Source organism: Musca autumnalis, unplaced genomic scaffold (genome assembly GCF_047663935.1).
Source record: "Musca autumnalis isolate F117 unplaced genomic scaffold, ASM4766393v1 scaffold_1, whole genome shotgun sequence".
Lineage (NCBI taxonomy): Eukaryota > Metazoa > Arthropoda > Insecta > Diptera > Muscidae > Musca > Musca autumnalis.
Genome location: NW_027411644.1, coordinates 194,955,029 through 194,967,920, shown reverse-complemented (window position 1 = coordinate 194,967,920; position 12,892 = coordinate 194,955,029). Strand labels below are relative to the sequence as shown.

The 12,892-nt window shown below is 39.0% G+C and overlaps 1 protein-coding gene across 3 annotated transcripts; it reads right to left on the bottom strand.

Moving 5' to 3' along the window:
* Window positions 1-431: 431 nt before the first annotated feature.
* stck (LIM zinc finger domain containing stck) lies at window positions 432-12,676 on the bottom strand. Of its 3 annotated transcripts, none has more exons than XM_073959472.1 (7): window positions 12,553-12,676; window positions 5,535-5,654; window positions 5,163-5,468; window positions 4,944-5,085; window positions 1,878-1,994; window positions 1,645-1,786; window positions 432-1,573 (listed from the first exon to the last, which is right to left on the bottom strand). In XM_073959472.1, exons 2-7 carry the CDS (start codon window positions 5,636-5,638, stop codon window positions 1,377-1,379), a joined length of 1,008 nt encoding a protein of 335 aa, XP_073815573.1. In that variant the 5' UTR covers window positions 5,639-5,654; window positions 12,553-12,676; the 3' UTR covers window positions 432-1,376. The 3 variants fall into 3 exon arrangements, with proteins under 3 accessions (XP_073815573.1, XP_073815572.1, XP_073815571.1); XM_073959471.1 differs by lacking the exon at window positions 12,553-12,676 and adding an exon at window positions 11,951-12,103; XM_073959470.1 differs by lacking the exon at window positions 12,553-12,676 and adding an exon at window positions 5,728-5,829.
* Window positions 12,677-12,892: the final 216 nt, after the last annotated feature.

Here is a 12,892-nt window from a genome sequence, read left to right as displayed (position 1 = left end):
GAGCGCACAACAGGCCTCTTCTGGCTTAAGTGTATGCCCTTTTTTAAGGACATGTGGTGATCTTGAATCACCCCTCTTCCTAACCTAACCTAAGTCCTCTAATTCTTCGATCTTTCATTGAAGTCCATTCCAATTAAATAGCAAAAAGAATACATTTTCAGGGATTAGAACAACAACGACTGGTGTTAAATTCTGTGTACGGCTGCGACTCATTAGGGCTTGTGTTGCCACAGCATGCAGCAACATAGACTCTGACGTAGTCCCTCGCACGGACAAGTCCAGAACAACCCCTTAGATGTACACATTCCCAACATATATTGCATCTCATCGAAGATTGGATTTGGGTGAATGGCTTTTTTCTATAATATACACACCTCGTTATTGACCTTCAGTAAAAAATTGAATCACATTTAAATGTGGTTTGTGGTTGATTTTGTTTTTGGGTTTTCGAGAGATGTTTTTATTTATTGTAATTGAAATTAAATACAAAAATAGTTTAAATAAAATAAATGGTTTAGTATGACTCAGAATTAGAATATAGGGCGGCAAAAAGAAGCATTTGAAATACAATAATATAAATTTAAAATTAAAACAATTTGAATCATAAATACACTCATGTTATTTTAGCTGCTTAAAGAACACAATACAAAGATCAGAACACATAGAGACAAATATAAAATGAAGTAAATAAATTATTGTATTTTACAAAAATTTATTTTATTGTTTTGAAAAAGAAAAAATATTTAGAATATCATATACTGTTAACACGTTTTTATTTTTTAATTAAATTAATTTATCTATGGTTTTATTGTACGTTAAAATAAGACACAATTTATTTTTAGTGTTTTTGTTTTTTTTTTCTTAGTTTGTGCTGTTGATGTAAGGTTTTTGTAATTGTAAATCGTTATAATTATGTATATGTTTTGTATATGTATGTTTTTTTATATGTATGGCTTACATAGTCCTTTAATATTAAACAAAAAGTGAAATAAAAAAACAATATCAAACCTTTACAAAAATGTTAGTTTAAAACAACTAAATATTCGCATTGGCTTTTAAAACATTTCTTGGCTTATTTGTTGTTGCTTTTGATTGGCGGTTGGTTTTGTTTGTTTTGCATTTTTGTAAATCTTCTTAAAATGTCTATAAAAATCGATTGTAAATAAAACTATACAAAATTGTGTTTTCAATGGAGGCCCTGTTAAACACTCAAAAAACTGGATGCTGTGTAACTGACTGTGACTGTTATGATTCCTGCATGGGTTTTGTAATTCATTAAGGCACTAGTTTTAATTTTTAGTTTTGTTATACAATTGCTTAGCTTCCTTATTTCTGCTAGGCTTTCTTTAAGGAGGCCAATTCATAAATTGACGCCATTACATCTTCTTACTCATGGTCAGTTCATGAGCGGTACGCAAACGTTTCCTCAACTCTCCGGGGAAACGTTCATAACATTTCTTACACACTGGCTTCTCATCGTATTCATAGAATTTCGACTTTTGAGTCATTTTCATGTCACAAACTGAACAGGCGAAATGATGAACACACCAGGCTTTATTCAAGGCAGTAAACACTGGAAAAGAAAGAGAGTCAAGTAAGTTGATATCAAAAATTTCCAAGTAAGAAAAAAATATAAAAACTTACCATCTCCTGCAATGACTTGATTGCACACAAAGCATAAATTGCCAAACAATTGATGGTAATGGGTCTCACAGTATGCCAGACCACGTTTCTCATAGTGACGATGTCCCAAAAAGGGTTTCTCACATTTGGCACACACAAAATGCTAAAGTCAATAAAGGAAGAAAGAAGAGTCAGCGGATATTAGTCAATTACAGCTTAATCGTTTTTTGTTTTTTTTTTTCATTAATACTAACCTCAACGTGCCAATGTTTACCCAGCGCTGTAACAACGCGCTCTTCAATTGGTCGGCGACAAGCGCCACAAATGGGTATGCCCATTTTATCATGACAACGTAGGCAATATAATTCATTCTGAAAAAAGATAAAAATGCAACAACAGTTTATTAATATGCAGGCAATGTAGACGACAAGCTGAGGATAACAAATAGAAGTAGTCGTCATAATAATTTCCTTATAATTTGTTATCAAACCTGGAAAATTTCAACGTTTTCTCATAGGCAAAGACGGCAGAGAATGATATAAATGTACACGTCTGCCAGGGCCCAGACTCTTGTATACCGGGCACACGACTCCTGGGTATAATTTATAGAAATTTGGACTGATTTTTGGGAAACACCATGGTTGGTGCAGAATTATTGTCGTCGGCCTTGCACTAAGAAATTCTTCGGTTCAATTTCATTATCTGCACCCCAAGAGCTGTCGGCTAGGGACTGGATGACCTTGTTCCTACACCTCAGCTTGTCGCAGATAGCTGTGACATGCGCGGACGACATGAACTTGCTGTGAAATGTGACCCCTAGAATTTTTGGGTAGTTTGTGGACGGAATTCTGCCACCATCGACCATGACATTCAACACTGCCGTCCATGTGGTGAACAGAGTGGCCGTAGATTTAGTGGCGGATATTTTTATATTTGTATATTCAGCGAAGGCGCCTCACGCCAAGATCGTACATCATCCGCATACGTTATGATCTAAATGCCGTCTGGAGGGGGCGGAATAGGTAGAGGTAGAGGTTAAACATTTCCGGAAATATCACCCCACCTTGGGGAACTCCCTGTTTCACTCTACGGGGTTTGGACTTCTTGTTCCTGAATTCCAATTCCACGCACGACTGGAGACCAAATATATAATTATCCAACGTTTCAAACATGACCGGAGGGTTGGTTGCCTGCTCGATGTCCTCAAACAGCATTGAGTGCTTGACATTATCAAAGGTTTTTAATAAGTCAAGCGTCACCATCACTGCTCTATGACGCGGCTTGCTCTGCTTGAGTCCTCGACTAATATGTGTGAAGATGGCGGGCAGTGCTGTTGTAGTGCTGTACTGCTAATGGAACCCATGCTGATGATCGGCAACTGGATAGCAATTTTCTAACGCCGGGGAGGACTAAAGCCTCAAGGGTATTTGTTACGGCCGACATAAGCGAAATCGATTTTTATGATTCACCTTTACTGGAATATTTGCCTGACTTCAGTAGCGTAACCACCCTGTCCATTTTCCAGACTTCGGGAACGATGTGTTGAGTGAGAACTTTAGGATATACTCGACTCCCGGCACATCCAGCTGTTTCAGCATTAGCATGGAGATTAAATCAGGGCCTAACGCTTTGGATGACTTAGCGCTCCTAAAGACATTTACACTATCATCCATTGTAAATTGTGGTGGTGGTTCCTCCTCGGAAGGAAGAAATCTAATGCGACGTAATACGCTTCTCTTCGCCATGTCAATTCCGAGTGCTTGACAAACTGTCGACTGAAATAACTTGCGCATCTCTTCGGATCAGTCAGCGCAACGTCGCGAAATGTGACTGAGGTCCTGTCTTCCTTCTTTCTAGGGTTCGAGAGTGGTTAAGCCACTCAATTCACTTATTCCGCCTCCAATGTTGCAACTCCTCAGATGACTTAACTATTTGTTCCGCTTATGCTCACCGACCAACTGTAAACTTCCTGTGTCAGGCTCCCTGACTGCGGGGTCACTGGGATTGGCAAATACCGTCGCCTCTGCCGTGAAGTTTGGTCTAACTTCGGGATTCGACCATCAGGTATATGGCGAGTAGCTGCATCAGTGATGATGTCTCGGAACGTCCGCTCTGTTGCCCGAACATCAGCATGTTCGGCAGATCACTGAAGAAGTGATTAGTGAGCTTTCTGAAACTTGACCAATTAGCTTTCCCATGATTGATGAAAGTGTGGTGTTCAGAGGTGATGAAATCGGGCTGTCTGCTGTTGGAGAACATTTTTCAGACTGTGCGAACTGTGACACTTTTCGCTAAATCTGGTATGGGCGTCCTCATTGGCCATGCAAAACGTAGAGCTATCTATCTGCTCAACCAGCGCTATAACCCTCTGGTCTTGTCCGAGGACCGAATGCAACTACTCATGATGAGCATTAAGTCCCCCAAGACCAGACGGTTATGATCTTCCAAAAGCGGGCTAATGTTGGGCCTATAATCTGGAGTACAGTTATTTATTTACAGCTAGGCCCAAGCGAGAAAAGTCTTTATTAAACAGTCTGGTGCAATAGGAAATCTAGTCCCCAACTCCACTTCTGGTGCGATCCTTCCTCAGTACGTTGTAACCAACACAACGCTGTAAGATGCAGTTGTTGAGTTTGGTTTCCTGCACCGCCGAGATCCTGATATTCTTTCGACTCATGAAGTCCACTATTTCCTCGATCTTATCTCAGAGTCCATTGCAATTAAATTGCAGAAAGGATACAAGGGATTAGAACAACAACGGCTGGTGTTAATTGCTACGTGTGCTGCTGATGTTGGGAGAACTGCGGGGGAATCTCGTAATCTGATGACGACTCATTGGTGGCTGTGTTTGCGCAGCACGCTGAGCAGAGTCCCTATCGTAGTCCCTCGCATGGACGAGTCCAGAACAACCCATTAGATGTACCCATTCCCGACATCTATTGCATCTAATCGAAGCTTGGATTTGGGTGTAGATGCGGATGTGACAAACCGAGCACAAATATATTGGTAATGGGTTTTCCTCCGTCCCGGCACGGACCAAAACCATCCGGAGCAGGCATTCCAATTTATGCTGCTCCCAACACAAAAAACGATACAAATACCAACATGTGTACACTGAATTGGGAGCCGCTGGCCGGAACACGGATGTTATTTCGTTCCAGGTCAATCCGGTCTCGAAGAACCCGCAGCCGTGGTATTGCCACTGGATTTGCATTTTTTTTCTTTCCATGACTAATACAGTACGTTCGATATGCTAATTCGATTACGAGCATAACTGATTTTTTCCTCCCCCGGTCTCTTTTTAATAATTTTAATCTTACCATATCATTAGCTGCCAAGCCAGGACGACTTTTAACTTCTCTGGCTGTTGAATCCAATTCTTGACCACAAGCCGTACAATTGAAATGATAACCATGATAGACTTCACCGCGGAAACGCAACGGCTCATCATCAATAAGACCACTGAAATTCAAGGAGAAGACAAATCGTTATTATCTTAGAATAAAATGGGGAACCGCACTTTCTAAAAAACTACTTACTGGCATTTTTGGCACACATAACGTCCAGTGATTTCAGCCTTAACCTTGGCATTACATTCGTGACACAGAGCACGATTTTGATTGCGTATAAAACCAGAATCGGCCAATTCTTTGGAACACAATTGGCAACGGAAGCACTGTGGATGCCAACTGGCCGACATGGCCTTAATTACGCGACCAATAACGAATTCACCGCATTTATTACAACAGGGGGCAAATAGAACGTGGAAATCACGTTCACAATATTTGCGTCCCTCGAATTCGTAGAAAATGCCATCTTCAAAAGGCCGGAAGCACTGAGCACAGCTGAAAATTAAAAAACGACAATATTTAGGAACTGTTACAAATACAGTAGGAGGTAAAAAAACTTACACAAAACATTGGGTGTGCCATAATTCACCATTGGAATTGACTATTTTCTCATTTGGTTCAAAACCATCTGCACATCGGGTGCAATGCATTGCCCCCAATGACATGTTAGCTGCCTGTAATCTGTAAAAGGAAAAGAAAAAGATAAAACGTAAGTAAATTTATTGTAAAATTAATAAGTTTCTTAGGGTAGTACATCATTGATCTTCTTTGAGAGGTAATCATTTTTTTCAAATTCTCCGTTTTCTCTACTTTATTCAAAATATTCAATCCTTCTTTAGCAACGTTTAGTTATAAACTGTCATCAATGCATTTATTTTCATACCCCTATGTGGTCGATCATTTCCTTATCAAACTTCGCTTGTGTTGTGATTCATACGAAACACCGCTAAAATTGTGACGTTTACTTGGGCACTAACCAAACAAAAATATTTAATGTCTTATTTCGATATCAGTGGTAAGTTAAATGAAATTACATTTAATGGGCGGCATATGGTGACATGGAAAGGCGCACTACATCAAACGTTGGTTTTGAATATACTTTGGTTGGCGATAATCTTAAGATATTGACTTTTTTGGGCAAACTATTGATAAAATCATGTGGGGGGTGGTCCCCAAATACGGCATTCACCCTGTATCTCTGTACTGCCTGCGCGACTACATTAGTGTAAATGCTATCCAAAGACTCTGGGTCTAGAGGTTCTTGTCTGCACCTTTGGGCCTCGTACCCACTGCGATAACACCCAAGCAGCTACTCGACAACATCCTGTTGTGTCGACGCAACGGTAAAACATTCGTCTCCTCATGAAAATGGTCCACTGGTATCATGAGGTGGCACCCTGTTTGCAGTCCTCAGGTCGGCATTCTGACAGGTTTGAATATTCTTCCACTGTGTAGCGATAACATTTTCATAACACGCTGCCGCCACAGGCATTTTGCTTTGTAAGAAGTCAACAAGGTTTCTTTGTCAGCACCTCAAGTGCTGCCGGCCAGCGACTTGAGGACCTTGTTTCTGCTTCTGATCTTATCGCAAATTGCTGTGGCTTGCACGGACGACTTAAACATGATATCGAACGTTACTCCCAATATTTTGGGGTAGTTTATGTTCGGAATAAGTACACCATCGACCAATATGTTCAGTGGGAGCCTCATTTCAGCCGTCCAAGTGGTGAAAAGAGTAGCAATGAACTAAGCGCCGGATTTTTCATATTTTTCAGATGGAAGAACTGTACTAGATCAGTTATGTAGACATTCAATCTATCACATATCGCTCATTTACTCAAAGAGTGGCATAACACAAAAAATGGGTTTTTTTCTACGATATCTTGTGTCAAATTTTCAAGTTGATATCTCTAAAACTCAACGAGTTACAGCCTATTTTTTAAGAGTTTGGCATAAATCATCAAAAAAGTTTTTTTGCATTTATGAAGCACTAAAACACTTCAAGTCATGCTTGATCTTGCACAGAAATTTAGCGCTGATATCTGACTAGTTGTCTGCAAAATATGGTCCAACTAGTTATTTTAGTTTTTGTGTAATAATCTTTTTAAGTTGGGAAGTCAAATTTCAATCGACAACTTAAAACGCGTTTTTCTCGAAACTTGATTTTTTGAAATGTGTCACTCTTTGAGTAAATTAGCGATATGTCATCGACGATAGGATCCGACGCTAACAGTGTATAATCCGCGAACATTACGATATCTATGCCGTGTGGGTGTGGAATTTCAGAAAGGTAGTTTCGAAGATATCGCACCGCCTTGGGGAACTCCCTTTTTCACTTTACGGGTTTTGGAATCCTTATTCCTGAATTCCAAGTACGACTGGCGTCCACTTATATAGTTGGTTGTCTAAAGTTTCAAAAAACGGCTGGAGGGAAGTCTTCTCTATATCCTCGAATAGCTTGGCATGGTTGGCGGTACCAAAGGCTTTCGACAGATCCAGAGGCACCATGACTGTTCGGTCGCACAACCTGTTTGGTTCAGTCTTTGACTTATATGCGTGGATATCTCGTGTAACAACACCTTTGCTGAACTGTGTATTTTCCAGAATCCATGTTGATGTTGTGCAACGGGGTAAACAGCTTCTGATCATGAAGAGAAGTATTGGCTCTAGATTCTTCGCTACTCGCAACAGGTTGGAAATCGGCCTGTACTCTTCGTCTCTGTTGACATCATTGCCTGGTTTCAGTAGAGGGACCACCACGCGAACCTTCCAGGCTTCAGGTACAATATGGGTGGCTAAGGATAAATTGAGACACTTGCCAAATACTCAACTCCGGGTTCATACAGTGGCTTAAGCATTTGCATTGAGTGTCCGTGTGGTTCCAACGCTTTGCTTTTCGGATTGCATCTGCTACATTGCTCATTGTAAATTGTGGTGATATCTCCTCGGCTGAGAGAGCTCTTATACGACATAGCACACTCCTCTTCGAACTATTACTCTCAGGGTGCACTATAAATTGCCGTTTAAAATAACACACGCACCTTTTCGGATCTGTCACTGTCACGCCGTTGAAATTAACAGCAGTTCTACCATTCTTCATTCCCGGATTCAAGAGTGACCCACAATTTACACAATCCAGCAATAATGTTGCATTGCTTCAGGTACTCTAGCCACTTTTTCCGCTTATGCTCACCTGCTAGCCAGTTGACTTCAACCGTAAGCTCCTTAATTCTTGGGTCTTCAGGGTTCGTACGACGAAGCTCACCACGCTCATTTGCTAGTCCCGTCGTCTTTGCTGGGAAATTGACCAAATTTTTTATTCGACCAGCGGGTATGTAGCGAGCGGTTGTGCAGTTTCCGCAGTATATGAGGTAATCGGCGGCTCTTTAAAGAGGTTATTGGTAAGTATGTTCTGAACCCTAACCAATCTGTTTTTCCATGGTTCACAAAAGTACCGCGTTCAGCGATTATGAAGTCAGGTGGTCTGTTAATGGAGACGCTGAAAGAAAGGAATGGTCTGAGCCAAACGAAATCATATGTTGCCAGGACACTTCATTACCAGAACCGGGTGCCACAATGGTGATGTTTGACAAGCTGTAGCAACCTCATTTAATCCTCTTAGAATCGTCTTCGTTTACCTTGCAAAATGTGGAGCTAAAAATTTGCTTGGCCAGCGCTGTACCCCTCTGGTCATTGCCTAAGACGGAATGCCAAAGCTCTAGCACCTGACGGTTATTTCACTCCAATAGCGAACTAATATCTCTCATATAACGCAAGGCACAACTATTCATCGGTGATATGTACCCATTAGACCCCTCTACATCGGCAGTTCCACACTTTATTGCTTCAACCATACGTTCCATGTATGGACCATCAGAGTCAAGCTCAAGTAAGATAGGTCTGACAGGTATATACCTTCCGCAAAACGTTATAACCATCGCAACGTTTTGAGCTTCAGGAGACTGTGAGCTTTGTTTTCTGGAACACGGCGACCATGAGTTTCTGCCACTCATAAAGTCTACACTTTCACAGACTTTGTTGCGGAGACCGTTGCAATTGAATTGCTGCGTTTGTTTTTGTTGGGTTACTTAGACGACGAAGTTTGGAACACTCTGGGGTGTTTTGGTGCAGCAACATAACTCATATCGCAGAAGCCTTGGATGTGGCTAAGATCAGAGCAAACATTAAGTATCCATTACATCTCACTGAATGTGGATCTGGCAAACGGAACATAGCCATGGTCCGGAGTTCTTCTCTGTACCGCGACGGATAAAAGGATGCCGGAGCAGTCTGTCGGGATATACTGCAACTCTCATGGTAAAACAAGTATGGGAACACAGACATATAAAAATAATATGGGAAATATGTAGGAATCACTCGCCGCCTCTATGCGACGACTTTTAACGCCGTCGAATTATTAAACATCCGGCTATGAAAAAATTTGAAATACAAAAATAAAAAAAAAACAGACTTCGTTGTCATTTAAATATTCGAACATTTTTCAATTTCTTTAAATACAAAAAAGACGTAATTTTTCAAATTTCTTAAAATTTTAGTTTTTTGCTTTTCTAGAACAAAATCGCGTATTTACTGCATTAACGAAGAAGCATTTATGTAACCACCAAAAAACTAAAGTACGAATTTCATTGTAGTAAGTCAATTTGCGGATAAAAGAGATAAAGACTGCCAAAAGTCTAATTTCCAAGCAAATCTAGTCTTTATCTAGCTTCAAAAGATTCCTTGGAGATATAATCTTATCCCGGTGTCAGGAATAAAAGCTAAAATTGTCACAAAATGAACGTTAGATCGTCTCATTTTGCAAAAGAAAAAAGTTGCTCGTTCGTTCAGATTCAAAAAATGCAGGAATCCAATCCAGCAGAATGCAGCATCAAATTCATCGTCGGAAATCGATTTTCTGTTAAAAGATAAAGGCTGTTGGTCTCCAAGAAAATCTATTCGTGAAAAAACATATTTCTCCCTTCGAAAGTTAATTATGCAATATCATCTGATTCTGTTGTCAATAATAAAAGCAAAACAATTGTAATTAGCAATTAGACGTTGGGTCCCTGATTTTGCAAATGATTCACAAATATCCAAGAAGCCAAGAATCCAAGAAGTCCACTTCAATAATAAGAATAATCCGTCATTTTAAAATCAATGTTCTATGTTTTCTCTGGGAAGATAAAATTGATTAACAAAATTTGACAATATGCAAATACAATTTTTACGAAATAATGGGGATCATTGTCTACAGGAAATGCTTTGGTCTCCTTGACGAAAACTACGTCGGCCTTATTATTTATTACTCCAACGAGTAAAAGAATCCATGTTGGTACAGAATTTTTTTCCGACCCGGCACGAATATGCCGCTCCCAAATCAGAAAAAAAAACGAGACAAAACTGAGCTGCCGCTGGCCGGAACGCGAGGTTTCGGCTTAATGCGGTACAGAGAACCCTCGCCATGGGATTTCGGAACAAGATGAGTTGACGCACTATGCTCAAAAAATTTTTTTTAAACTTGTACTTTTTTTAAGTAGCCGGCCTTCGGCCGGGGTTTTAAGGCAAATCTAGGGCACGGGAACAACTTTTTTTTAAATTTAAAATTTTTCTCTTATCAGCTGGCCTTTAACAAAGGAATTTTTGGAACTTCAAAGGCCCATATCTCGGGAAGTATGGACTTCCGCAACAAATGTTATATATATTTGTGATCAGGGTGACGAGATCTACCTGTGATAAAAATTTCATTTCGATCCGAGCATAGTTGGCCAGCCAAGATTTATTACGTACTATGCCAAGATTTATTACGTACTATTGGGTTTGTTTTAAGACAAAAGATAATTTTTTTTCTAACAAATTTTGAAGAGGTAAGTAAATATTTTTAACATACCACATCGTCGATGAGGGTTAAACAAACAAAAAGATCTTTCATCCAAAACATTTCCAATCAGAATAAACATTCACCCATAAACAAAAATATATTCCAACACAAACTCATTTATTCAAACAAGAACACACAGATACACTATACAGAGAGTGCGTTGAGAGCATGAAAACATTGTGGGAGAGGTAGGTGAAGAAACAACAGCAACAAAATTAATAAAACGAAGATCCAAGATCCATCTATTAATAACAATGACGTCATAAAAACCCAACATAAACATCTGGACGACTAGAAGGCAATGAACAAACTTTTTGAATCATCGACGGTCTGGAGCCCAATGAAGATGAACACCCCAAACAATTGAAAAAATTCAATTCAATTAAAGCATAACGCTATGTATAACAGCCTTTTGTAAAATGCCCATGCAGAAATTGGGAGGTGGAAGATGGATATCTTAAAAGCTATTTTCTGTAACATCTGTAGAGCTATTCACTGAACATAAAATACTATGCTCAACTATTAATAAAATATAAATTTTTCATATTTTCTGTTCTTTAATTTAGAAAAATTAGGGCATTTTAAAATGGCATTTTTGTTTTGCAAAATAACCAACCAAGTATGAGATAATCGTAGGTGTCGTTATGTTAGGCGGTTGCTTTCATTGACATGTCTCGCGGGGGTAGAGTAGAAGTTATTTTTACGCTGATTTGTTTATTATGTACGAGGTACAAATGAATTTTGCTTTGTATGGGCGTTAGACATCGGATGTGTAGACTGCCATAATCAGTGAATAGTGTGAATAGTGTTTGTCTGTCCATTCACCTGTACTTTGAAGTTGATTTCATTCACAAATTCTATGAAATTTATTGTAAAATGTAGGTGCAGTAAATGGATTACAACAATGTTCGTTGGTGTTTGATGATGGTATGATCGCCAATTCAAATTGTGTAGACATAGACTATGGTCATTGGAATTTAGAGTAATATGAACAAATCACGAGCCACTTGAACTTATTTCTCCATATAAAGGCGTTTCCTTGGGCACTTTTTTAACTTTACGGCTCTACAGAGGAAACTGTAATTGTATGGATGCTTACTCAACGGGAGGCATATTTAAGATATATTCTATATAGATGACAACAACACAAAAGAAGATGACAGCACAATTTGCAATAACGTCGTTCGATCACACGGCAATGCACACGTACGTTCGCTGCAAAAATTCTCACGAAACTAAATGTGAAATATGAAAATGAAATTTTGCCAAATGAAACAACAAAAGAGCACAATTCATTAATTTGTTTGCACATTGATAATTGAGAAATCAACTAGTAGCATGGTCATTCCCTCCCAACACCTCCTTCCTAGACTTAATGAACACAAAAATTTGTATTCCTCCTTTTGCAATTTAACCAACCATTATATTATTCTGAATCTAAGAATTGTTGTTGTTTAACTCTCCAAACGCTTGCTGTTATTGGTTTTTTGTCTTATGGATCTGGATTTTGATCTCCTCCTAAATCAAGCAAGATAACACACGAAGACGATTTCTTTTTTATCATAAATGGGCGACAAGACGATGTTTGTGGTTACAAAATATTTGAAATCACTTTGCATAACTTTTATTTTATTCCACGGCACTTTATTTGTTGTTATTGTATATTTTTATATGGGTTTTCACCTTTTATTTGAAATTTACCTTTTATTTAACACTAAATAAATTAACTAAATAAAATAGAGATAGAAACTACTGAAACTACTTTACTCTCTCACGATAGGGGTATACAAGTCGACTAGTTGATAGGGTTGCCTAGTTTGCAAATGAAATAGTTCAATCGAATGATTCTCTTTAAAGATCAACAGAACCAAATAAAGTAGAAAGCATGGTACAATTACCAAGGTAGATGCCTCAGACCAGCTGATCGAATCTAAAACGTCAAAAAACTAGGAGTTCGCCATGAAAAATCAAAACAAAAAACCATATGATTCGGTAAGTAAGAGATAGCATGTGTTCGCTTTATAGACAAACACAAGCGACA

Bases quoted from the DNA above. Each gene is read 5' to 3' on its own strand.
- stck (XM_073959470.1), bottom strand. From the start codon at position 5,756: ATGATTACCTCTCAAAGAAGATCAATGAT. The intron at 5,469-5,534 runs GTAAGTTTTTTT...TTTAATTTTCAG, and splicing joins TGGCACACCCAATGTTTTGT to CTGTGCTCAGTGCTTCCGGC. The intron at 5,086-5,162 runs GTAAGTAGTTTT...CTTGAATTTCAG, and splicing joins TATGTGTGCCAAAAATGCCA to TGGTCTTATTGATGATGAGC.